At 33.2% G+C, this 26,240-nt stretch overlaps 3 protein-coding genes across 4 annotated transcripts; 1 reads left to right on the top strand and 2 right to left on the bottom strand.

Annotated features, from left to right (window-relative positions):
- Positions 1–257: 257 nt before the first annotated feature.
- On the top strand, positions 258–11,611 carry LOC130613740 (WD repeat-containing protein 89-like). Of its 2 annotated transcripts, XM_057435078.1 has the most exons (15): positions 258–373; positions 2,424–2,464; positions 2,646–2,711; positions 4,696–4,780; positions 5,935–5,978; positions 6,816–6,924; positions 7,398–7,476; positions 7,971–8,018; positions 8,104–8,187; positions 8,413–8,499; positions 8,575–8,619; positions 9,347–9,423; positions 9,807–9,912; positions 10,831–10,905; positions 11,255–11,611. In XM_057435078.1, exons 1-15 carry the CDS (start codon positions 279–281, stop codon positions 11,318–11,320), a joined length of 1,107 nt encoding a protein of 368 aa, XP_057291061.1. In that variant the 5' UTR covers positions 258–278; the 3' UTR covers positions 11,321–11,611. The 2 variants fall into 2 exon arrangements, with proteins under 2 accessions (XP_057291061.1, XP_057291060.1); XM_057435077.1 differs by lacking the exon at positions 11,255–11,611 and having other exon boundaries at positions 10,831–11,210.
- A 763-nt stretch (positions 11,612–12,374) lies between these two features.
- On the bottom strand, positions 12,375–15,100 carry LOC130613742 (uncharacterized). Its single transcript, XM_057435079.1, has 3 exons — positions 14,899–15,100; positions 13,602–13,718; positions 12,375–12,546 (listed from the first exon to the last, which is right to left on the bottom strand). Exons 1-3 carry the CDS (start codon positions 14,983–14,985, stop codon positions 12,433–12,435), a joined length of 318 nt encoding a protein of 105 aa, XP_057291062.1. The 5' UTR covers positions 14,986–15,100; the 3' UTR covers positions 12,375–12,432.
- A 5,547-nt stretch (positions 15,101–20,647) lies between these two features.
- On the bottom strand, positions 20,648–22,645 carry LOC130613623 (zinc finger MYM-type protein 1-like). Its single transcript, XM_057434940.1, has 2 exons — positions 22,596–22,645; positions 20,648–22,481 (listed from the first exon to the last, which is right to left on the bottom strand). Exons 1-2 carry the CDS (start codon positions 22,643–22,645, stop codon positions 20,648–20,650), a joined length of 1,884 nt encoding a protein of 627 aa, XP_057290923.1.
- Between the last annotated feature and the right edge of the window lie 3,595 nt (positions 22,646–26,240).

Genomic DNA, 26,240 nt, shown 5'->3' with positions numbered 1-26,240 from the left:
TTTAGCTAGAAATTTACTGATACTTAGAAAAATTGATTACTAATACTATCCTTACTCCTATTGTTTTATTATCAATACTACCAATAAAATATATACTGATCCTATAGGTTTTATAGTGGCACTTAAAACAATTGTCACCTTGGATAAGCCAACAAGTTCTATTAATCTTGTAATGTAAAACGAATTGTCTAATTTTGCCTTTACATGAATCATCCACATTATTGTATATACATTATATATAATAATTTCTTTTGTAGTAGATCAGAAAATATCTATTAATGATGGAATTTCCAAAATTGACATTGGGACGCTCATGTGCTTTATCACTGGCAAACAATCCTATGTATGTTCTGCATTTTGCAATACAGAAAAGGTATGTCAAAAGGGGTTGAGAAATCACAATTGTTTAATTGTTTTTTGGTACATACTAGCCGCATAGTGCACAGTATATACAATATGGGAAAAATATTAGAACAAGAAAAATTTACGCCATACTGTATGATGCGAGAATTACAATCATATTTAAAACGTTATTGGGCTAAATTCTTAATTTCAAATATCAATGGTTGACTTCATTTGGAAAAGCCTATCAAAGGTGATGGAGGGTAGGATGCAGAATCACTGCCACTGCCTCCTCTCTTGGTCATATGTTTGACCCAGATCGAGTAGGGTTAAATTAGGAAATGTGCAGTACTGATAACTTTATGTTATAGACACATCCATACTTTGTGTCTTCACCAGCTGTAAATATAACATATTTTCCATTTTTTAAGGAATTGGAAAATTAAGCTTACCTCCCACTTTGAAACAAATTGCTTTTATAAGAAATAACTTGTAAAGTTGTCCAGAGAACTATTTAAATATTTTTAAAAGATCATGATGGGATCCTAAGATTTTGAATTTCAAAGTTCCACTAGTTTGCAATAAAATTCTCTGGGTAACCTTGTATAAGCCGTATATATATGTTTACTCACAAAATTTGATTGTAAACTGACATTCGAGTCCCAAGTTATGGAGTCATCGTCAGAAAATTAGGAAACCTGGGGCGAGCAAACAAGTGTCATTTTGCCAAAAAAAATTATGTTAATCAATTCACCTTTACAATATCTATGCATTGTTAAAGTTTAAATGCACATCCCTCGAAATTACTAATGACAGAAAATGTCGAAATTTGCCATTGTTACTAAAACACGGAACAAGCAGAACAACCCCGTAACAAGTGGAACAACCCAAGAACAAACGGAACAACCCTGTAACAAGCCGAAACAACCTGACATCTGCTGGAATAAGCCAAGAATCGACATTGAACTTGGTTCATTTACAATTACGGTCAGAGAAAAAGTACATTGACACTTGGAGTTAATTTTTGTAACATGTTCTATTGTTCCTTTTTTTATTTTATTTTTATATTGTTACTTTTCATATTGTTCGTATAATGTTTTATGTTGTGATATGTGTTTTTTTATCGCATGCTTTTTGGTTTGTTCATACTGATGATTTATTTCATGATTCTATGATATTTTGAAGGCCTGTTCTTTACTTTATAGCTCTTGCATTGTTTTTCTGTCTCAATGTGATTGCAGTATCTAAAGACAATAACAGTAAAAAACAGTTCGAGTTCTTACATGTTTTCTCTAGGAATAGTTTTTGCGTAGATGTTTTCATACTACTCAAAGATGTACATAGTTTTTTTGAAGATACATATTTCTCTAGTTGTTCGCATCTTCTATCTTCTCCTTTTTTTGATTCTCACGTTCAACGAATTTGCATACTTAACGTTTTTCGACACAAGACTATAAAGCAAGCAAAACTCTCAATCAACATTTGCGAAAATAAGTACACTTTAAAAGGGTAGGAAGGATAAAGCTCTGTAGAATTTATACTTGGGGTCATGTTCAACAACCTAGTATCGAGTGACTAAAAAAAACACTACTGTGTTCAAAAAAACCATTTTTGAAAACCACTTTACTTCCTGGCCATTATTAGGTTGTTCTGTCTGTTCCCAGCTTCTTCTGGCATTGTTCTGTTTGTTCTTGGGTTGTTCCGCCTTGTTCTAGGGTTGTTCCAGCTTGTTCCAGGGTTGTTCCGCTTGTTTCGTGTTTTAGTAACGAACCAAAATTTGCTATCACTTAAGTTTTACATCGTTGTTTATGCCACAAAATATGAAATTCTTTAAATATGAATATTTGGAGAAAAAAAAGAGCTTTTTAAAAAATTTAAAAGGAATTGTTAACCAACTTTTTTAAGCTCTATATTGTAAGTCAAATATCATTTTAAACCTTCGGTTTCCTTTAACACCTGCATTGTTGTGCAATAACTCTTTAAAACTTACTGCAATAAGAATAAATCAGCACGCTTTTAATTTTTAATTCAACATCATTCAAATTTTAAAACAGTTTTTAGAAATCCTAATTTTTTTATAGTGATGGGTTACCAAAGGAGGAAAATCTGTTTGCTGCAGCTGGTAAATTCTTGTATTTTTCTTTCTTTTTTTGTGCAAAAACAAGGTCAGTTATCGCAAGAATCAATCTGAATGGAGTCTTTTTCATTTGAGTTACTAGCTTAAGGACTCACTAACAATACAATGATTACCTATTTCTTTCTAAAAGAAAAATAGTTTTGTCATAAAATTTAGTATTTCTCAGTTTCAGGCTCACATGAAATAAAACTTTACAGCAAACAGACGTTTTTAAGCCAAGGATCACTTCATGGTGAGTTCGTATAATATAACCTATAATAATGTTCTCTGTTTGTGAACAGATTACCCAAGTGAAAATTTGCATTTCCGCAGGGGATATCTTGTTCTCCCCGAAAAACAGGCCAATCAACTAAGTTGGCCTATTATAGTTACTTAATGCGTTTTATTTGTTTATTGGCTATTTTAACATTATGTCATTAGAACAAATGGATGTTATAATATTATTGAAGCCGTTTCATTTCATATAGTGCAGCCCTCAAAATAATTTTTGGAGACATGTCCGCCACATTTCTAGTTTGGTCAGACATGTCCGTAGCTCGTTTGGAACTTTCGGCGGACAAAACATACGATAGATTTCTATCTAGGTTAGGCACTCTTAGATCTTAGAATTATTGAATAGTCCTGGTTCTCTTAATCCACGAGCAAGCCTATTCATAGCCAACCTGACCATCCTAGATAAATCACCGACTCTTGACTTAAATAAAAGAACTACGTAGACATAAATCTCTATTGCCTGGCCCCTTTGTCGTTGGTAACCAGGTCTTACACAAGAAATCCAGCTATGCAGTTCTTAAAAAATCCAGAGGTGAACCCTGACAGGGCATGGATAAAGCAAGTATGCAAAACTGCCTTACAGGTGGAATGGAGATTATTATGATGGTTTTAATTGTAGATAATTTATTTATTTGACAAAACAATTGGAAACCATAGTAGGTCCCACTTAATTAATTTTTTTCTTTATACCACAAGTGTTATTTTTATTCAAAAACGAAACCCACGTGCGTATAATTTTTTTTTCTGTATAAATTTATTTGAAATGTATAGCTAAACCTCCTAAATGAATTTTGAAGTTTTATATCAGCCACGTAGATTTCCATGATGGCACATGGTAAATGAACACAAAACGAAGATTTATTAAAAGAAACAGTATTATATTTGAATTATCTCGTTTCATTTTTTAATTTTTGAAGTTATAACAGGGGAGATGTAGCTACAGAAACGTACCTGACAAAATGACAGGCCAGAACTGATTTTTGTCTAACATTTGCGTCAGGGTCGGACAATCTTCGATGTCCAACTGCTATTTTGAAGGCTGTAGTGTTCATGCCATATATAATTTAACAATGTTTAAAAAAAGCCGACATATTTTCCTGCATGTGTTAGTGCCTCCCTGGGCCTGGGTACCTAGGGGCAAACTTAGACAAAAACTTGCCCAAATTCCTAAAGCTGGACCAACTCACTTGTTTAAGAATTGACAGGTTGATGACATCATCAAAATTGTTTCTGCCTTATCTCTGTAAATTTTTATTAAAAGCATATGGTCCCTACATTTTCTTGATTAGCTCTTAGGAGCAATAGGTAAATAAATTTCTAGAAATTTTTTGTGGATCGATGGGTCATTGCTGACATTATCAAATTTCAAATGGCAGATCTTTTTTTGTTGTTCTTCTATTAACTTTTTATTATTTTTTTACATTAGTATATGGAAAAAAGCACAGTGAAGTGGTCTAAGCTTTTATTGACGTGATTTATGCTTTAACTATTTGTTGTGTGAAAAAATGTAAACAAGTTGTATGATAAAGTTGCAATACTGTCGCGTTTAAAGCAGAATTAACTGGTCTTTTCATTATTTTTTAAGTTTTGTTGTGGTAACAATAACTACTGTTATACAGTTGCATTTTTTTGAAGGTTTTAAATAAATTGATTTAAAAAATTATTGAGACACATCTTCGTTTTAAGCATAACAAAGGAAGCAGCTAGTAGTTCTTTAGATATTCTAATGTGATTCTAAAGCACTGAAAATTGTGAAAATATGAGCAGTTTTGGCTTTTTTATTTTAAGAAAGATTGTACATACAGGAGGCTTTTTTTAGATTTTCATATGAACCATTTAAAAAGAATTTTGTCTGTTCTGATGCAAGGTGTTCTGATCTGTTTAGTTTTGGTAAAATTGTGGTCCGATATTTTTTGTTTTTTATGTATGAATTCTGATTTTAGGAAACACAGCTGGAATCACCGCAATAAAGTTTGATATCTTAAATCCTAATATTTTGTGGTCTACGTCACAGGATGGAGGACTCAGGTTTGAATCTTTAATAAAGTCTATATATATTTTTAATGTTGTCAACCTCTTTACTCACAAATACTCTGAAAATTCATTTAGTTAGTTTAGTTATGACCAACAAGTTGTTGGCTTCATACCATTACATGTGGTTTCACTCTGCCTTTTTGTTTATGTACAAGGTTGTTCTAGCCCATAAAGCAACATAAAAACTTGTTTAAATATCAAAAGAAAAATTTATTCTTTAATCGCAGTTCAGTCAAAAATTTCATTCTTTTTGAAGTGCATATAAAGGAATGATATTTGGCCTTAATGGACCAATTTCCTAGGGGTTTTCCTTTACAAACTGCTCATAGTTATGCCATATAATTGGAATGCTATGTAATTCAAAACGTATCCCTTTTGCATATTTGTTATATGTTACTACTGAAAATAGGCAACATAAATGAAGTAAAAAAAAAAAAGTTTGCTGGTATTTTTATTTCTTTGATACAAAGTACAATAACCGATTTGGAATGTCATTTCATGTGTTAATATTTTTGAGAATTATGTTTTGGTAGACAATGAGTATAGGAGGATACCATCCATTAAAAAGTGTTTTGAGCATTGTTTTTTTTAGTTTTTTTAGTTAAAAATTGCTGAAGTTAATTTTTTTAAATTTAAACTTTTAAATCCTACTAAAGGTTGAAGTTAAGTGGCAGGTACTGTAATAAAAATTGACAATTTAGTTACGAAAAAAATTTGGCGTTTATTCTGATACAAAATTTTCCATCTTTGGGGTCCATATTATTGTAACAATTTCAAGAGTTATGTTGATGTTGACGATGTACTAATTTTGACAACAGTTTTGAGAATTTCAATGTAACAATTAGACATTGTAATTTAAGTCATAGTTTTGGTAAACTCTAGGATAATTAAACATCTAATAATCCAAACATTTGTCATCTCAAACCACATTTTTTGTCTTCTATCAGATAATTGTTTCGCATAACTTCTTGATAAAAGGAAAAAGATTTTTTTGTCTGTTATTGATACACATCAAACAATTGTACTTCAGAATTCAGCATCTCCAGTATCTGTTTATCTCAAGGGTATGTGATTTGACCAGAAGTGAACTACTAGAAAAAAAAACTTATTTATTTTGAGACTTATTAAAAAGTGGATACTTTTTTTAGATATTGGGACTTAACTCAAAAGAATCCTGAGGAAACCATAGTATGTAAGGAAATAATATTTTGTTGCCATTTTAAAAGTACGATAGTAAGGTTTGCTGTTGAGTGTAAGAAGCCAAGAATTTTGAAATGTGACTAGAAAGTTGTTAGAAAATTAAAAAACATAAAGTAATTTTATCAACAACTTGTCTAGCTTTATTTCATGATAGTAAAATACAAGTAAAAATATAAACACAAATGTTCATTAAACAAGATTTAAAGCTCTGGTTGTGAGATCAGCTTCAATTCTTTAATATTATTATGCTAAGTTAATATAGGTCAGAAAACCCCTTTCCCCTACCACTGAAAAGGTACTCAACAATGGTCCATTGGAGTGACGTGGCATTTTACAGATACCAAACACCAAATGATGTTGTTTCAATGTCAAGTTCCTAAAGCACAATTCCATAAGTTATAAAAGTTCCATAAGTTCCATAAAAGCCATAAAAATATGTATAGCTTGGATAAAGTCATGGAAAACACTTGTTTTTAAAAAATGGATGTTTTTTTTGACATGATTGGCTGTTTACATTTTTTAGCATATTGTTTCATGTTTTAGGGTATACACTTATATCGAAAAAATGAGCCTATTAAACTTATCAGATTTTTTTTATCTTCTGTTTCCTTGACTTATACATATACCATTGCAATATCAAAAGAACTATTTTTCGACTTACAGCGTTAAAATATTGTCAGTGCATTCAGTGGTGGAAAACCTATATAAATTAATCGAAAGATCGTGCAACTTTTTTGTGACCATCCGTTAATTGAATGAGGGCCAATAATTTTCTTATTGTTATATTTACGTGTCTACACCTATGTTTTTGGTACACATTTTTTGTTAGCCAAACTTGGTGTTGGGTACCTATCACTTGACATCAGTTCTGATGGATCTATACTATCTGTTGGGACGGAGAAAGATGGGAAGGCGGAAACAGTTTTTGTCGAATTCTGGTAATAATTTTATTCAATTTAACGTAGCACATTGCTTGAGATCTCTTCAAGTTTGAGGAATTCCAATAAGGAGTAAAAATAATATTACTTGTATTAATTTCTATTACTTAACTGATACAAACCAAACCCTAACATTAAAAAGTGATTGGATTGGTTTACTGCACTTTAAATCACGACTCTGTATGGTGTCATACTAACTTGTTTTAGAAACTATTATTAAAATGGCGCCATAAGAAAGTAAACAACTAAAAACAAATTTCCACAAAACATAGGGGGGGGGGGGATATTAAAGTCGCCCACTAAAAGCCTTTTCGTTTCAATTAACATATACAAAGTTTCGGTCAAGAGTACAGAACGTTATAGCCTGTAATTTTAACTATGGAATTTGTATTTCACAGTGCAACATTAAAAACTGATCATGATCCGTTTATTATTAGTTTAAGCTATGAAATGATTAAAAGCATTTTGTTAAGGGATATCCGCAACATCCAAGAAAGAACACCAAAACTGTTGGCTCGGTTTGAAGAAATTCATTCAGATGATGTCACTAAAGTAATTTCTTATTTGTATAAACAAATCTAGTTTTTGAAGTATATCTTTTCTCACAAACAAAAAATGAGTGTGTAAAATAAATATGTTTGAACAATTTTTATTGGAATTTATATGAAAGAGCTTGGAAGGTATGGAAAATGTATGGTTTATTAAGATATCGAACTTACATGGGCTATTTCTGTAATAATGGGACATGATCAACTAAGAAGCAATTACTGTTGTGGTATTTATATCCACAAAATATCACCATCCATTAAGATCTGTTTCAAATATCAAACTGACTTAAATCTTGACGATGTCATTTATAATTAGTAGATCTTCTATGTCCATGATTTTTGAAATAAAAAATAAAAAGGTTTCTGGACAACTCTGGAGACTCTTCCATATGAAATCAACTCTTTTTTTGTGGGAGATAAGCTAAGAAGCAATAACTGTTATGATAAGCTTATTGTATTTTATTCGCTATTGTAATGCTCTATGTTTTGTCTGAACAGATTCTGTTTCACCCGTCCAACCCAAAGATCCTTGCTACTGGTTCAACGGTACTATTTTTATGTTAATCAGTCAAACATGCAAGAATAATATCGTATTGTTTAAATACATTTTTGATGTTTTCTTTTATTTTAGGATGGTTTAGTAGCCATTTTGGATTTAACGACGTACGATGAAGACGATGCGTTAGTTCGTACGCTCAATACGGAGTCTTCTGTGGTAGTAACTTTAAATTGTCTATATGAGCAGGCGGATAATATCTCCATTTTTTCAATTTTATATAGCCACATTATACCTTCAGTACAACCAATATAAATTTCAAGTCATTTTGATTCTTTCATACAATAACGATACATGTTGTTTAAAACCTAAGTTAAATTTAAATTTTAAAATTTTTAAGTGTTGTCCAACCTAATTGAGAACCACTTTGCTTGTTTTTTCTAGAGCACTATGGGTTTTTTTGGACCATCGTTCCAATTCCTGTATACATTAACCCATATTGAAACTCTTCAAATTTGGGATTATTCGCAGGTTTGTCGTTCTTCAATGTTCACATTAACTTCATCCTGTTGTTTCATGGTCCAAATAGTATCATGTTTATTTCAGGGTGAACGTCTTGCTTCTGTTTCTGACCTGCGAAAAAACTCCTCCGTAAGTATTGTTACTTCCGTATTTAAACCGCATCCATACTAATATTTTTGTATAAGCGCTCTGAGGGAGAGCTGGTTATGTGGAGAATAAAGAGGGTAATATATTTTAGTTCAATTTTTTTTACAGCAAGTTACCTTTGTAAGTAATGAGTAAACACTTTGTAAAACTGTTTCTCCGTAAGTAGCTTACCGGTAATAGAGCGATCTCAATACACATCTGATGTAATGTTACTGTAAGTACAGGATGTTTTGCTTTATGTCGCAAATTCAAGCTTAATTCACAAAAATTATTGCCGCGAAATGTTTTAATTTTGCGAAAGTTATGTTCGCGAAAATTAATTCCAGGCAAAAATTTGATGCAGTTTCAATTTATGCTTTGATAATAAAAGAATACGCTTTTAGGTCGAATTCTTGAATATTTTTGAAGTTAACTTTTGGAGACTCGCAAAAGTTAATGCTGGCGAAATTTTCCAGTAGCATCGATTCGCGAAAGGTTGTGTTTGTAAAATATTTCAATATGCGCCATTCGCGAACGTGAAATGCGAAACATTTGTTAGAGTTTCTGCGAAGGTTTCTGCACATACAAGAAGAAGAGCAGGATAAATTAAGCAGGTCGATGTGTTTGGATATTAAATTCTTTAAAATTTTAAACTTGTGTTTTGCAAACACTTATGAGAAATCGTGTCGTGAATATTCTTCTTGTTTATCTCTTTTCGCTTTTCTGTTAGATTTCAATCGATTACGTAATTGACTGTATTTATCACGCAACTGCGCAAAGATTGTTCCTGATTGGTGGAACACACAAGTAATTTCTAAGCTATGATTTACTTTAATTTGTTACATTGTAACTTGTCTTAACGATATTACACGTGTTTATATCACGTGATAGCAGAAATGTCGTGGAGCTGCAATCAACATCATTTCTGTCATGCCAGAATTTGTCAGACATTTTAGGTAGATCGTCTTTCAAAGTTACTTTAATTTTTCAAAATATTGATTAGATTTGAGAATGTAACAATTCCACTTTTTTAGGGGTAATACAAGCTTTAATAAAGTATTGGTACCATGCTAAAATCGTTGAAGAATATAAAAGAAATGTCCGGAATTTTATTTAAAGCATGCCAGAAATGTAAGAAAAATAAAAAAATATGGACACCCTGTTGTATTATGTGTATTTTTATATTACAGGGGAAGTATAGAAATCTTTCATGTCAACTTAGACGTTATTGAACCGTTTCAATCTCTGAGTGGAGGACATTCTTCTACTGTTCGATGCATCCTAAGTGAAACGCAGGTGACGATTCTTTTGATTAATTTAAATCACCTCCGAATAATCGACCATGCTCAAATATACGCCTTGGGTTGGCGTGATTGAAGTTTCACCCATATGTTGTATTTTCAAATAAAAAAACGGCAATAAGGAGCTAGCAAAATATTTAAGTTCGATTGTATGACCACAACTGTGGTAATTTATGGATATTGTTGCGTAAGCAAGAAAGACGTGAAAGAGATTATAACGCCTTTTCAACTTATTGACAAAGAAGAAATTGGAGACAAATAGATATTCTGTAATATACAGACTTTTTAGGAGTTGCTATATTGCTGAAAGAAATATTAAAATAACCTTTAACGTACATCTTTCAAAATAAACACCCTTGCAAGCAATTTTTCTCATCCCGAATAAATGATCAGACTAACGTTTTGATATTTTTAATAACACCCCTGGATCATTTAAGCGGTTATTTAAGTAAGAAGAAGTGAATACTTTCGGCCTCTTGCAATAAATTTTGTTTCGCGGATTAAAGAAAAGTGTTAATTTGTTACCTTTTTTTTCAGTCGAAAATAAACTTTTGCTGACAAAGTATTTTAAAAAATTTGCCAATCAAAATTTTTGAAAAAGGACACAAACTATGTTTCTTCCCTCTAAAATTTGGGTGGAAAGTTTTCGTGCCGAAGCACCTTATTCGTTCTAATATTTTGGTCATTAATTTTATCACAGCGAGGATTTATTGCGATTCTTTACGTTGTAATGTCACATTCAGTATTATGTTTAAGAGAGAGAGAGAGAAAAACATGTGGACGTGCATCTGAGGACGTATATGATGTTCTGTATGCAAAAGAATGACAGTAAAATAATAATGCCGAATTAAATTATTATTCTTAGAGGTAAAAACTTTCACGCTGCAAGACTTAAAGTTACTTTTTATTACAGTCCTTGCTTACGGGAGCAGAAGATGGAATGGTTTGTGCGTGGGTACAGATTGATGCTTCACCGCATTCTACCAAGGTGAGGTGTCACGCATTAAATAAATTTTTCACAAATACTTTTTCGCTTAATTCTTACCCCTCAGTTGATTATATTTAGTTGAACCGCCTTAACAAGATTAATTATTTGCGGCTTTGATTTCTTTTCTTTTTACTTTTTTCGCAATTGTTAATCTGGTTAAGGTTATGGAATTAATCTCAAATTTGTTGCAGCTCTCGTCTTTAACTAATTTTCTAAATTTCAGTAGCAAAAGTTTGTAAATAATGCTGAATTTCCGGATAAATATTCAACAATTATAAAAAATATTGTCCCATAAAAAACTTTAGGTTTTAATTTGAGTCTCAAAAAGGAATAATGATAATATTTTTAGGCCAAAACAAAATCACAAAAGAAAAAAGAACGTTCAACGAAACCATACAAAAAAGAAAATACGTAACTTGCTCTACTGTTGTTGAAAGATGGTTGTGAAGAAATCCTTGTAGAGTTACAGAACGACTCTCGATCACTTAAGTAATTTTGGTACCAGCCCTTAGAAGAAGTTGCTTTAACCGAAACATTTGAACTACAAGTGATGGAGTAGATTTACATAAGGAAAGTTATAGCAACACATGAATATGGATGCTGTATTTGGATGCCATTGTGTGTAAATGAACATTTTTTTTAATTACTATTCATTAACATGTGACGTCAAATTTGTTATTGCTTTAAGACACCCCTGTTAAATTGATTGTGTCTTTTTGATTCATTTTTTTATTGCGAAAATTTTCAAATTATTGACTGTAAGATAACTGAAATGGTGCATGTTGAATTTAACTTTTGTGAAGCAAACTTTGATACGTCATACATCAACTTCAAATCCTTCAATCGTTATCTTTCAATCACGTTCAATGTTGACAAACGTAATAGAAATAATTATAGTTTTAAAGTTGACGAACAAAATTCAGGTAATTACAGAGAAACTTATAATAAATGCTTGAAAATGATATTATTTTTCATTAAGAAGGACCTGAGTGTTCTCAGAAAAAGACCGCTATAGTAGAAGGCATAAATTGATTAGGTTATGCGAGGAGGATCTCCTCGTGGCCCTAATGAAAAAGAAGAATGATGGATTTACAGCCACTCTGTCAGGAAGTTTTAAATAGAGGCAAAGTGTCTAATTTTTTGCTTGAAATGGTTAATCAGAACTATCTTCATTTTCCAAAATGTTGTCAAGGACTAAATTTCAGAATCGTTTTGATCAATCTGTTCTATCATTATGTTTGTTATTAAAATTTATAATCTTTGGTTAAACCGAGATTCTAATAGCATAATATTCTCGTCTAAAATAGCTGGAAAAGTGAAGAAAGAAATTATCGAAAAGAAATTAAAGAAAATAAAAGGTTAATATTGACTTGACACCCTGATTTTACAGATAACTACTTTATTGAATGTTATCAGAAAAATTTCGGTTGTTCCACCTAGCTACCCTAAAGACATGCAAAACAAGGATATTATTTCACAGTTGTTTTTCATGCAAAAAAAGATTATTTGTTTTGCTTTGATGCGTCCTCAGTTGCATCCAACTGTTGGTTTGAGTTCGATGCACTGCCAGAAATTTCCATTGCAGCAACTTTCATTATGTGTGAATGTTAACATGCATTTCTGGTGGATAATCTTGCAATTCTAAAACAGAACAAATAAATACAACATCTCATTTACCTGTTTTGCCGAATTAATATTGTTAATCCTTTCTTACAAACAAAATTTCGAAAGTTTGGAAAAAGATTTCGGGCAAAACATGGAGTATTTTAATAACCGCTTGGAAAGCCATTCCTTCCCTCTCAGTCAGTATTTAACAGCGCTTTCCTCCACATAGTAGGACAGTGTGCACAAGATGGTAAAAAAATACAAAGACTTTTTAAAACCTTTCTATTGAGCTGCATAACATTTTAAAAGGAAAAAAATGACCAAATATATTTTTGTGAATAAAAAACCTATAAGTTTTCGAAAGAAATTTATGCGATTATAACTTTGTCATCTAAGGAAGTTAAACTTTCACACACAAAATAATACGTGAGGTCATTAAAATTAGTTTTTTTGTTTAGTTGTGTCTACTTTGGCAGAATTTATTTTTGCGGAGCCTAATTTTGCGAGGATCTAAAATTGTTCCGCAACCCCTCCTCATGCCTATTTCGGCATAATATCTTTAACATAACATAACATTTATGAAAAGTCAACTATGTTCCTGTTGTAAATTCTACCTTGTCGCCCGGTTATAAAAAAAGAGACAGTAGACGCTGAGAACGAGGTTCCAGACTGAGATAATAAAGTTGTACAAAAGACGACTTATTCTTACTAATTTTCGCGAGTAATAAATTTCACACAGCAAAACGAATGTACTTCCCCTATATAAATTTCTCCGCAAATTTAAATGTCAAAAATTATTTAAATTCGGCATTTTAGTCAAAATACGGTTACGCTTAAACTCATTTCTACCGTTTAAAAAAGGTTGAAGGTTTCATATCCTGTGCATGATACAAAATATGCGACACTGAATTTAGACGCAGGTTTTTTCATGTATTTGCAGTAAGGGAATTTAAGACGTAAAAATAGTGTTTAAAACGATGCCTTCTTATATTGTCAAAATATTATGCTTCTCATTTTTTGTTTAGAAGTTTGAAATTGTTACAGTTTTGATACAGGTTTCATTTAAAGTTCTTTTTTAAGAAAAAACCAACCTCCACTATGTTTTTCCAAGTTTTCTCGTTCATCCTTATACCAGGGAAATCAGCATAAGTGTCAAGCAAAGAGCGTTTGTCATCTTCAATATCTTCCATTATCTCATCGAGAAGTTCCTGTAAAAATTCTTTAAAAATATACCGGTATACTTTATGAGAAAATAACGTAATATAATACTTCTGAAATGTGAAAAATGAAATTTTACTAATAGGGTTGCAAAATCATTTTGATTTTTTCTCACCGGTAGAATTTTTCAAAATCCAGTCAGTTAGTTAGAGTTACACTTAGAAACCGCCAAAGTCACGTGTTATAAAAAAAAATAAAAGAACAAAAACACGTGAAATAGCGATGTCCGAAAGAGGCGAACCCATCGATTTTTTTCACGGGTTAACGATTGCTGCATGACTTACTATACCTATGCAACCATACAATCGCTCAAAATAATGCTATAAAATGTAATCACCAAGCATGCAAGTAGACTGGCGGTCTAGGAATACACCATTTTACTACCTCGTCCCCAGAGCTTTTTGTCTCTCATTGGCGCTGCGCTTATTGTGTCTCGCCGTCCGATATGCAAAAAGAGACAACAGGTCCTGGGATCGAGATAGACCATTATAGATATTATAGATATTTTAGCCGATAGCTTGGTAAAACATTAACAGTCGTTAACCTGTATCAGGTATAACGTCAAAATTTTGGTGTTTGTATATTTTGTGTTTTTGTAGCACGACGTTTTTCTATAGATAAAAAGAAAGAGTCAGCTATTATATATATACTAGTCGTTAGCCCGTGGAAAAATCCACGGGGTCGCCCGTCCTTTATATATCGCATTTCGTGTTTCTGTAACAGGACGCGGTTTCCGCGGACAGACAGACAAAATACGGCTATTATTAAAGAGATAGGAAAGGCACTTTTGCTGAGAAATACAGTACGGGGGAATTTTCACGAAGCGAATTGGACAGTTTTTTGTTTTGACTTTTCTTTAAAAAATTTGGTCTGCCAAAAAGTAGTAAAATTTTGTATGTTTTAGCGGTGAAATATTTCGCTGTAAACTTTTAACCAATCAGAACGCAATCAAATAAGTCCTCATCCCCCCCCCCCCCCCAAAAAAAAAAATACTGAAAAGAATTTAAAACTAGGTCTTTTATACTAAAAAAAGAGCTTACATTCAGTATTTTAAATTCGCCACGTGTTTCTTGTTTCACGTGGAAATCAACACATATTAATAATTCTCCGCTAAATTCGCCATGTAGAGTTCGCTTCGTGAAGATGCCTCTTAAAACTAAAAAAATATACCTCATCATTGTTTTTAAATCGTCTCGTTAGCCCAAAAGTTGTAGTGAGAAAGATAACATAGATAAATATGATTGTAAGTATCTTCATCGCCAAAAGTCTCAATCTCAAATGTACTACTCTATCTATAAGTTTGAGTGAAAATGTAGAACAGTATATATTGTTAATAACAGTGAAGTGTTCACTCGTGAAAGAGAAATATCTTTCACCTTTTTAATACAACGCAGTTGAAACTTCTCCTACACAGTGATTTTAAATTCCACAATGGGGTACAATATTATATAATTTGTTAGCGTTCCGATGAAGAGCCGTGGTTTATTTATTTTTATTTTTATTCGTCATCTTGGCACACAGGTTCATTCAAATTGACATGTTTCATTTAACTCTAACACCGCCATTTTGTAGAACAAGTTCTCAGAGCGATGCTAATAGGCTTATTCCTTAGTTTAATAAATGAACTGATTCATGACAACAAAGAAATATTTATTTCTAGGCCTATTTTCTTGACAAACAATAAAACACAACGGGGCCAGCTTATATTTCGACGGTGGAAAAACGACTGAGACCATAAATGCATAGATACCTTGTCGGGTTTGTCGGTTCTCTAGCTGGATTCGCAAAAGTGCAAGAAAATTTAACATAAAAAAGTAAACTTCATTTATTTTGTTGCCAGCTTGGCCTCTTTGCATGGAGCCAACTCGTCATTTCACGAAATGGACAGCCCGGCGACAGGGAAGGGCAAAAAGACCTCATATGCTCTCGCAACTGGACATAATTTGCGACTTGATTAACGATACCGAGACAGCTTCTAATGTCGTAGTCGACCATGGTGTAAGGAAGTCTTTAATAACCTCAACTTTGTCCTTAAAAATGCAAGAACCTGGAAAATCCTACAACACGCTGAGCAAATTGGAACTTGCGTGTATTAAGAAAAATGCCTGCTTTTTTAACTGTGATTATTTCTTTCCTTGCAAATTGAGCGAGTATCGCATGTAATCTCAGGTTGTATTATCTCCGGAGAAGAGGAAACCCTGTAGTGCTCGACAATAGCCTCATCTTCCGAGAGAAGTGACAAAGGCAGGAAAGTGTTTGTTAGAGTCACGAAGGAGAATGTTACTATGGAAACCGTTTCTCGAATCGATAGCTGCTTTAAATGTTCCATGTGGCATGCGTCTGGCAAGGAGAAATAGCAACTCCGAATTATTTGTCTTCCTTTGATAGTATATATTCAAAGGTGACAGGTCGACAGTACGACGTGAGCGGCTTTATTGTTTACAAGTGACCACCATTCTTTGACACCATTCCACCGGCTTACTCATCAGTACGCATTCAATAATTCCGTGTGCTTCAACTCTATCAAGATCATGGCGTACTTGGTATTGTCTGTGAATCAGGAAAAATTCCTATTAGTGCAAGCGAAGGCTAGGCACCTACATTGGCAGGAATCTTCACAGGTAAACCCCTCATCTCCGAAGGACTCGGGTAAAGGCAGATATTGAGGTTTACCCATTTGCAAAAACATTGCAATAGCCATTCCTTTATCCTCCTATTGTTCTTTGGACCAACATTTGAATGGAAGAGAAAAGGCCCTTCAGGTACCTTGTCAATTACAAATGGCTCTATTATCCTTTACTACAGATTCCAGCGATCGAATTTGCGACACTGTCTCCATCGTATTGATCAAGTCTAAAGAGTGCACATAAATTGCTAAAATGCCCAACGGATGTAAAGCTCCTACATAGGCTGCGCGATGGGTTAGCATTGTGGGCTGTCTCTTCGCTTTCGATAAATGCAATAACCTTCTTTATCTGCATTCTGTTGGCCTCTCTACGAATGTCGACATCAGCGCTGCCATACAGTAGCACAACTCTTACAACTTTCTTTGTACAATACACTTGTCCTGATGAGTCTCTATGACAGTAAGCACAAAGTACCATTAAAAAGCGTTTTGAACTCGCAAGCTTTAGCTTTACCCTGGACATGAGCGGCGAAGGGTCAGAAAGGTTCTTCGGGATTATAGAGCATCCATAAAAGTTCTAAGCACAACACTGGTAGGGCAGGCAACAGAAAAACGGCTATTGATTTAAAAATTTCTTTAGCAGCAGAAAGAGAAGGGATGGTAAAATTTGGATCGGAGTATATTTTAATAGTTAAATGCGTCCAGATGGTGCGTTAATGTTCCATCCATTTCTCAGGGTCTCTGGATAGCATTCCAGTTCTAGGTGGTTGTGTGTAGGCCGATACTGGGTCTTTTAAGTGTAGGCGTGCGGAGTAAAGTTAGAATTTGCATCGATATTCAAGATAGCTGCTGCACCTATTACATCCACATCATCTGTTTTTTTGCAACAATGTTCAATTACTCAATACTATAAACAAAAATCCAAACCCTTATCACATCTGAACATGGTTTAAAAATTATTCAATTCTATTAGTTAGTAAATGTTTTAATCTGAAAGTATTAATTCATAATCGTAAGGTATCCTCCATCGTTTTTTGTTTCCCCGTGTTCTTAAAGCGAGCAAGCAGCATCAGAGTTTTTTTATTAAATTTTGTTATAATCGATATATATTTCGGCCGAAGAAAATTGTTACCTAAAATTCTAGTTGGATATTTATGTTGAATTTTTTAAACAGTGTGTGATGAATATATTTGGTGCTATTAACTTTTCAATCTTATACTTGAAAATAAGGACTTGAAAAATGTTTAGCTGGCATAGATTAGGAATATCCAGTTCTTTTAGCAGTGGTCTAGAATGGGAACATTTGTTCTGTTGCAATATAATCCTACTGGCATGTTTTTACTGAGTGTGCAGTTTTTATAATCTTGTTATATTAGCGGAATATATATATATATATATATATATATATATATATATATATATATATATATATATATATATATATATATATATATATATATATATATATATATATATATATATATATATATATATATATATATATATATATATATAGATATATATATATATATATATATATAGATATATATATATATATATTCGAACATAAATTTCTTTATCCAGTTATTCCACAAAGGATATATATATGAACACAAATTTTAAATAAATGACTACATCAAGAATTAAGTAAAAATATTTTATTATTTAAAATTTTCGTCAGTTCATCGACTGACTTCTTCAGTATCGCTTACAATACAGTATTAACAATTAAAATATCTTATATAGTGATAAAAATAAATTATATACAAATAAATACGCAAGGGTTTAAAACTGGTTTCCATCACCATCATCCTACTATCAACTTAACACATGGTTTCTACAACTTGCATTTTTCTGTTCTTTTAGTTCTATTCCAGTCATGAGAACCATTAAGTCCCTGATGCTGTGTGACGAGTGTCCCTATCCAGAATTTTTCTTTATCTAATAGCAAACTATCAATTTGCCTGTTTGTTAAATTCTCTCCATTGTTTACAACATCAACTATAATAAACCCAATATTTTGCACGGAGGCATTAGGGCATTCATCAATAAAATGTTTCACAACTTTGCAAGATGGTATCTTCTTTTTAATGTGGGATTTGTAATTCGAAAGTCGAGGCTTCCAAGCAACGGTGGATCCAACACCCTGCTTACCACATAATTTACAAAAAGCAACGTATATGACGTTTTTTGAACTGCAACTGCTTTCGCGACGAATTTTAAATTTCCTGCCAGTTGCTTTTGATACTACAAAAGTGCTTTCAATTACATAATTCTTGCAGGAGTCGCATTTTTTATTTTTACATTTCACATAACCTGCTGCATTGTCGTTTGATAAATCAGACTTGATGTTGTAAGGATCAGCACGTAATATTAAATCCCTTAAGTTATTCTCTCTTTTATATGCAACCAATATACTGTTTTCTGGAAACAGCCGCGACAAGTCTGGATGATTACTAATAATGGGCATGTGGGTCTGGACAATGGTTTTGATGTCGGGTCCTCTAGGGTTGAACTTTGTGGAGAAGATAACTCTTGTTTTAGAATTATTGCGGGTAATCTTTTTCCTAGCATCACAGCGTGATATTGTTCCTATATGTTGAAATGTTTTCTTAATGACACTTTTATTATAACCTCTTTTTGTTAAATGACCACAGTACTTGTCTGATTTCTCATTATAATCAGTATTGTTACTGCAGATCCGACAAAGACGTAATGCAATACCTTTTGGTATACCTCTAATAGAACTTTTATTGTGGCAGGATGTTGCGTGAAGATATAAATGAGCATCTGTGGGTTTACTGTAAACAGTTGTACTGATTTTGTTATCTTTCAATGACATTTGCAGGTCAAGGAAACAGAGTTTATCACCTCCAATTTCCATTGTGAATTTCAAATCTTGGTTAATAGAATTCATAAAAACAAAGAATTCCTGTAACTTGTCATTGCTACCACACCATAAAGATAGGCAGTCATCTCTATAACGACCAAAATACAATATTTCAGGATAAGAAGAATGCATTTTTTCAAAAACAGCGTCGTCTATGGAAGATACAGCTATATCTGCATACGAACAAGAATTAGGTGCACCTGTTGCTGTGCCATTCGTTTGTAATAAGTGCTCATTTGCGAAAACAGAATTGTTATTATAAAGACATAAGTCTAACGCATCCATAATACATTCTGTCGATGGTTTCTTAAATATTCTTTTATCCATGATTTTTCGCACGGAATCTAAACCATTTCTATTGTCAATGCTAGGAAACATGTTAACAATATCAAAAGATACCAATTGAGTGTGATCAGGTATGCCTTTTTCGTTAATTGAATCAATAATGTCCAGTAAGTGAGACGTGTTCTTAATTCTACTACGCATATTTTCAGTAAACGGTGCACATATAACTTCAAGAAATCTAGCTAAATTCTCGATAGCAGTGTTACAACCAGAAGTAAGTAATCGTACTGGAGTACCAGCCTTGGGAGTTTTGTAAAGAGTGGAGTTTTTGCCTGGACAGCCATTCTCATTCACTATATATTCTTTCCATTGCTTTGATATTTCACCATTTTTAAACCATTTTTCAGCCCAATCTTTCACCTTTTGGATGTGTTGTAAAGTTGGATCATGTTCTAACGTTACGAAGGAACTCCTTTGTATCTGTTGTTTTGCCTTTTCCTTGTCAGTTACTTTGTCTACAATTACGAAACGGTTTCCTTTGTCCTGTGTCCTAATTATTAAACCACCATCTTTATTATAAAGTTGTTGTTTTCTCCATGTGTTTAAATACATTCTCTGATCCTTAGTCAAATTATCTTTTACTGTTCTCCTAGAAGTATCATTAAAAAGAGATCTTTCAATGTTTGATATGAAAGTCTCGAGTTCCGGATAATTTGTTTTTGGAGCAATACATGTAGACGTCTTTGTCGGGGGATTCTTTATCTCTATATTGGATGTATCATTGTTATTTGAATTTTTGTTTCTAAATATATATCGTGCTCTAATACGGTTTTTGAAAGAGTCGAAGTCTTTTTGGAGTTGAAGCCAATCGTAATTCAATGGCGTTGGAACAAATGAGGGCCCCTTAGCGCAAAGTTCTTTCATAGGAGTAGATATCCGTTTAGAGTCAACAATAATAAGGATAGGATGATGATCACTCATAACAGTTTCTAAAGTTACCACCTCAGGTGCAGGACTTAGTTGAATATCTTGGAAACTATTCAGAAGCCGTGATATATTATTTTTAAAAAGAGAGATATTAACTCCATCTCTTACCAACTTTTTTTCTCGTCGCTTTTCTAGATGACTTTTTTAGATGACTTTCCCATTCCTGACCAGTGATCGACGTATGTCTTGTAATCAGGTTTATCGAATCTTTGTTGGATGTAGTTAATAACTAGATCGAAAGTTTCAAAGTAAACGTGGCGATAGTGATCTTTGGCAGTGTCATGAAAATGATATGTTTCAGGAGGGCCATCTGATACTTTGTTAAAATAATCTGGCATCTTTCTTTTTCGTGGGAGTTTAGGATCAGATACTCCGAGTTGTGATTTCCAGACAAGAACTCGCTCCCAAAATAGCTCAAACAATTCGTTGCTTCTGATCTTCTCTAACACAGCTAAGACTTCCGACACCCGTTGCTGTCCCTCTGCTGCCGAAATATCTCCTTGGAGAGACCTGCAAAGATTATCTGTATGTTTCAATAGGGTTTCACAAAGACAACAGCGGAAGACAAAATTAAAACTAGACATAACAGTCATTACTCCGTTGATTCTCGCTCTCATATCTGGAAGCTTAACATTCGATAATGACCATGTCCAAAGCTCCATTAATTCCTTATGGTTTTCAAGAAAGGATTCAAGAACCTCACCTCGCACAGTCCATCGTGTAGGAGAAAACTCATGGACCGACTTGGATTCATTTCCTGTTGCTTCTCTGATATTCTTTAATTGTGTGTCTCTCTTTGGCGATTTTTTGACAAGTTTACATATTTCATAGGCAGTTCCAAACGCTTCTTTAAGTTCAGAGATTTCTTTTATCACATCGCCAACAGCTAAATTCAAAGCATGTCCGTAACAGTGTGTGTACAAACATTTTTCATTCAACGATTTGATTTGGGTAGCAACTCCAGATCTGTGACCAGCCATGGATGCAGCTCCATCATAACATTGGCCGCGAGCATTTTCTAATTTCAAGTTCATTCGTAAAAGAATATCTTTGATTAAAAAAACGATTTGGTCAGCACTAGTATCAGGTAGTGGATGGAGGCCAATGAACTCCTCGTGAGCCTGTAATTCATCATCAACCCACCGAATGCAAATGACAAGTTGTTCCGTATTTGAGACATCCCCTGTTTCATCTGCAAGGATTGTGAAAATCTCAGCTGACTGAATATTTTTTGCAATGTCACTTAAAATACTAAGTGCTTCGATTCGCAGCATTTCGTTTTGAATAGCCGGTGACGTGTAGTTTTGCTTTTTTGCAAGCCATGCACTCAGTTCCTTATCATCTTCACATCGGAGTAAAAGTAACTGGTGGAAGTTCGAATTCAACTCGCTTTGTGTTTCCTCATCCCAATTGCCTCTAAACGGAAGTGATTGTCGCCCTAGATATCGAACGCTTTGCAACAGTTTTAACAGCATTCGTCTATTCCTTTCCTTTGTGGCTGCAAGATTATCTACCATGATTTCACCAATGTCCTTTGATGTACCTGGCGCAGTAATCAGTCTTTCAGTGGCTTCTTTATGGGAGTCGCTACATTCGTGTTTAGAAAATCCTCTTCCAGATTCAAGCGCCTTTTTCCAATTTCGGTAGCCGGTTTCAGTAAAAACTGTCTCTGCTTTTGTTGCAGAAATCATGCTTTTTCTAAGAGCACTGAGACAAGAAAAGCAGAAAGCAGCGTCTTTATTTTGGTCGTAATGTAACCAGAGGAACTTGTCAAACCATGTTGGGTTAAACGATCTTTGTTTCGGATCTTTACCAAACGTTGTTTTTGGAAAACTCAAAGAACGAGGTTGGTTCGGTTTAGATGGATCACTCGTTGTTTCCTTAAAATTATTCTCCGGGTTTGTTGGTGCTGTCGTTGTAGGTGTCGTCGTTGTAGGTGTTGTTGTTGCTTCTTCGTTTGTTCGTCTGAAAAGCAACACAAGTGTAAAGGTTGCTTGGATAACAGTTATGGGATGAATTAAAAAGCAGTGGTGGGGTTAACAAAGTAATTAAATATTTATTTATTAATAAGTCACTTACTTTTCAGGTCTAATGAGCCATTTTGATAAATCACTTGTTTTCTTCGGCATTTTCACTCTTTTTCAAATTAGTCTGTTACTTTGTTAATTCTATATTCTTACACGTTTTTTTTTTTTTTTTGAAGTCAGTCCAACTCGTTCTCGTCTTCTCACAAACACTATTTTCAGAATGTAGTTTCCATCCAATTTCATCATCATTTCCATGCAGCAAACACTATCAGAATGTAGTTTCCATCCAATTTCATCATCATTTCCATGCAGCAAGTATAAGAGTCACGCGTTTTAAATAAATAAAAGAGTGGAAATCGGTTATAAATCATTCTCAATAAGTGTTTAGTTTGTTTATATATAACAAATGGTCTTGAGACATAAGACAAAACGTTTTTCTTAACTTGTCATAACCATCTTTGAAAAAATTATTGGGGGGGGGGGGGGGGGGGCGGTGGTTACGGCACTGTATAAATATATATATATATATATATACAGTGCTACTGAATACTACTGAATACTATATACTACTGAATCAACTATAAGGCGACAGTGTATAAAAGTCTTCCTAAGGGCGACATAGCTATTATTAGCTAAACTGTGATTGTTTATTCGAAGCATCAAAACTGTACATATTTATCGCAACAATAGGAATTTTTAAAATTTCTTGTTACCATGCCAATGTGTATCTATTACTTTAAATGGAATATTTAAAAGGTTACGCAATTACATTAAAAAGTAAGGGGGCCAAGGTTAATAGACAAGAATACGCTGGAATCGATTATACCGAAACTAATTACCATCGTTTTACCATGCAAGAATCGAGTAGCTGTGAAAGTCAGTTATTAATGACAAAAAGTTCACTCCATCCATCAATGTATGGTAAAAAGTATAAAGTTGTGCTTAATAAAGATAATATCGATGAAATGAAAAGTTTCTGTATAGTGTTTCCACAAAGAAGTTTAATTCATGATATTTACAACCAAACACAAAGAAAACTTTTTTCAAACGACGAGTCTTCCTTAAGAATCGAGCAAGAAACTTTTACTGGGAAAAGTATGTTAGTGACTTGTAATCGATTCAGAGATTTGAGTATGTTTGTTGGAGACAATGGCGAGTAATTTGTGACTGTTTCGAAACGAAACTATTGTAGATATGTTTTGTGAAGAGCATTCTGGGAAATGTAGAAAGAATTTACATGTTCCTTAGAAAGGATGTTTGACTTTTATTTCCGATACAAAAATACCATGCGAACATTCAGTGCTACTGGCGATTTTTTGTGCCAGGTCAAGCAGAAGATTGTCTATTTGTATTATTTGTATTATATATTGTAAAATTGACAGAAAAGTACGATTCCTTTATGATTTTGAAGATTGTTTTTGGGCAAAATATTAACAAAGATATGGAGGTAAGATATAAAAGATAGGTGACATTAATCCAGTCTACGAAACGACATGACTTTAAGGCGGCTTTTCACGAAGCGAATTGTGAATAGCGTATTGGACGGCGAAATATCTTCTTCTTTTTCGCGGGAAATAAAATCAAGTGGCGAAAAACTGTGAACACTCTTTGGAGCATTAAACAACAAAACATATTTATTTGAATTTTTTTTGTAATGAATTTATCCAAGAATAAACACTACTATTGGCATTGTATGTGTTTTTTTTATATATAGTTTTATATATAGTTTCATACAGGTCACCAAAAATTTCCCCTTTTGATTTCCGCTTAGTATTTCTTGATGTTTGATTGTACACTTTTGATGGTGCATTTTAATAAGGGCTATCTATTCCGTGCCTCTGGATCAGTTTCATTTTTCGTAACAAATTCTTTTTTTGAAAGATGGCGAGATTACCTTAAAAATATTACCACTTATCTGTTCAGTCATTGTCATTGAATAATATATAAATATTATCATGTCATGAACAAGCAAGATTGTTCTAGACTACGTTTTGACAGCTACTGCTGCCATCAACGGGCAGTGATCGTAACCACCTATCTTCTTCAATGTTGATTTAGTTTCTAAAAGGGAATACAACTTAAAAATAGAGTAATTTGCAGTTTTATTACTTTCGAAAGGGGAATGCCTAGAAACACAATTTGTAATAGCGCGTTTAGATAAGATTATGCATTATCAGATTCTCTTTTATGTTATAAAAAAAATATTCGAAGAAATATTGGTAGAAATTTCCCCCCTAATTATAGAAGTATAAATATAAAGGTCATGTCTGTAAACCAAAGGATTTCAAACCTTTTCATTTTTTGTCGAAAAACGCGCTATTACAAATTGTGTTTCTAGGTATTCCCCTTTCGAAAGTAATAAAGGGGAATGGCAACATTACATTAAACTTGAAAGGACTCGTCACAAGTGCGGTGATTAAAAAAAGGATTTCTGGCTAGCTTATAATAATAAATGAAAAGGCTAAGGTCTGAGTAGATTAAACTCTTTTACAATGACAATTTACGTGACAAAACAAACTGTGAATGAAAGGAAACCGTATTTCAATCTATCCCCATATCCTCAAGGTGTTTAGAAGGAGGAAAATAGCTCTGGCAAAGATTTAGAATCAACTATTTGACCTGCGCAGCATCCAGGTACAGAAACATATCTGTTTCGATAAAAGATACTACCAACCTCGTTCCCAGGGTCTTGTGGCCTCTGAGCCGTTAATACAATGGCAAATTGCTCTGGGAAAGAGATTTAGATTATCTCAGGTTTGGATTAGATTATGTAGTCCCACTTATAATTTGTAGTAGATAAGTTTTGATTCTTTGAACTGTTAAAACATGTCTTTTTGTCAACCCCGTTAGACATTTTAATAGTTTGTTTAAACCCATCCTTGCATTATTGAAAAAAAAATATGCTTTTTGAAAAGGGAAAAAACTTTACTTAAGCATTAAACAATGGTGAATCGATGAAGGTAATTATTACGTCTGTTAACGCGCTTTTTGTAGTTAAATGTGATTATAAACACAGGAAAAACACCATATTTATTGCACAAATCCTTGTTCTTTCCAAAATAACTACGCAGTGCCTTCAGAGCGTATCACTCGCTGCTGAAATCGGCCGATCTTAAAGCCTTGACATAACAGTTCGCGGTACAGCGCCATTTTAAGTCTAACTAAATATAATCTATCATATACTATTTATATAATACCAAATGATGCTAACAAAATCCTCCTGGTCTTTTTACTTACTTCTTCATACAAAAATAAAAAACAATAATTTTTAAAGTAATTTTATATTACACGGCTTCACACGTCCGATATTTTAAATCATAGTAAAAACCACAAAAACATGAAACATCTTAAAGAACAAAATTGTTGGTAATGCCTTATTATTGTTGGTAATGCCTTATTATAAAAAGTATGACCCTAACACAGCATAAGTTCATTTTCTACAACAACAACTTTGATTCGCAGTTTTAAATCAAACCTATTCATCCCCTTGTTATTGTTGCTTCCACATAAGTCACAACTTTCTTTAAAAATAGTCACAAATTACTTGCCGTTGTTTCCAACAAACATACTCAAATCTCTGAATTCATTACAAGTCACTAACATACTCTTCCCAGTAAAAGTTTCTTGCTCGATTCTAAAGGAAGACTCGTCGTTTGAAAAAGGTTTTCTGTGTGTTTGGTTGTAAATATCACGAATT

This window comes from Hydractinia symbiolongicarpus, chromosome 11 (assembly GCF_029227915.1).
Source record: "Hydractinia symbiolongicarpus strain clone_291-10 chromosome 11, HSymV2.1, whole genome shotgun sequence".
NCBI lineage: Eukaryota > Metazoa > Cnidaria > Hydrozoa > Anthoathecata > Hydractiniidae > Hydractinia > Hydractinia symbiolongicarpus.
The sequence above is the reverse complement of the archived record's forward strand: the minus strand, read 5'-3'. Positions and strand labels throughout refer to the sequence as shown.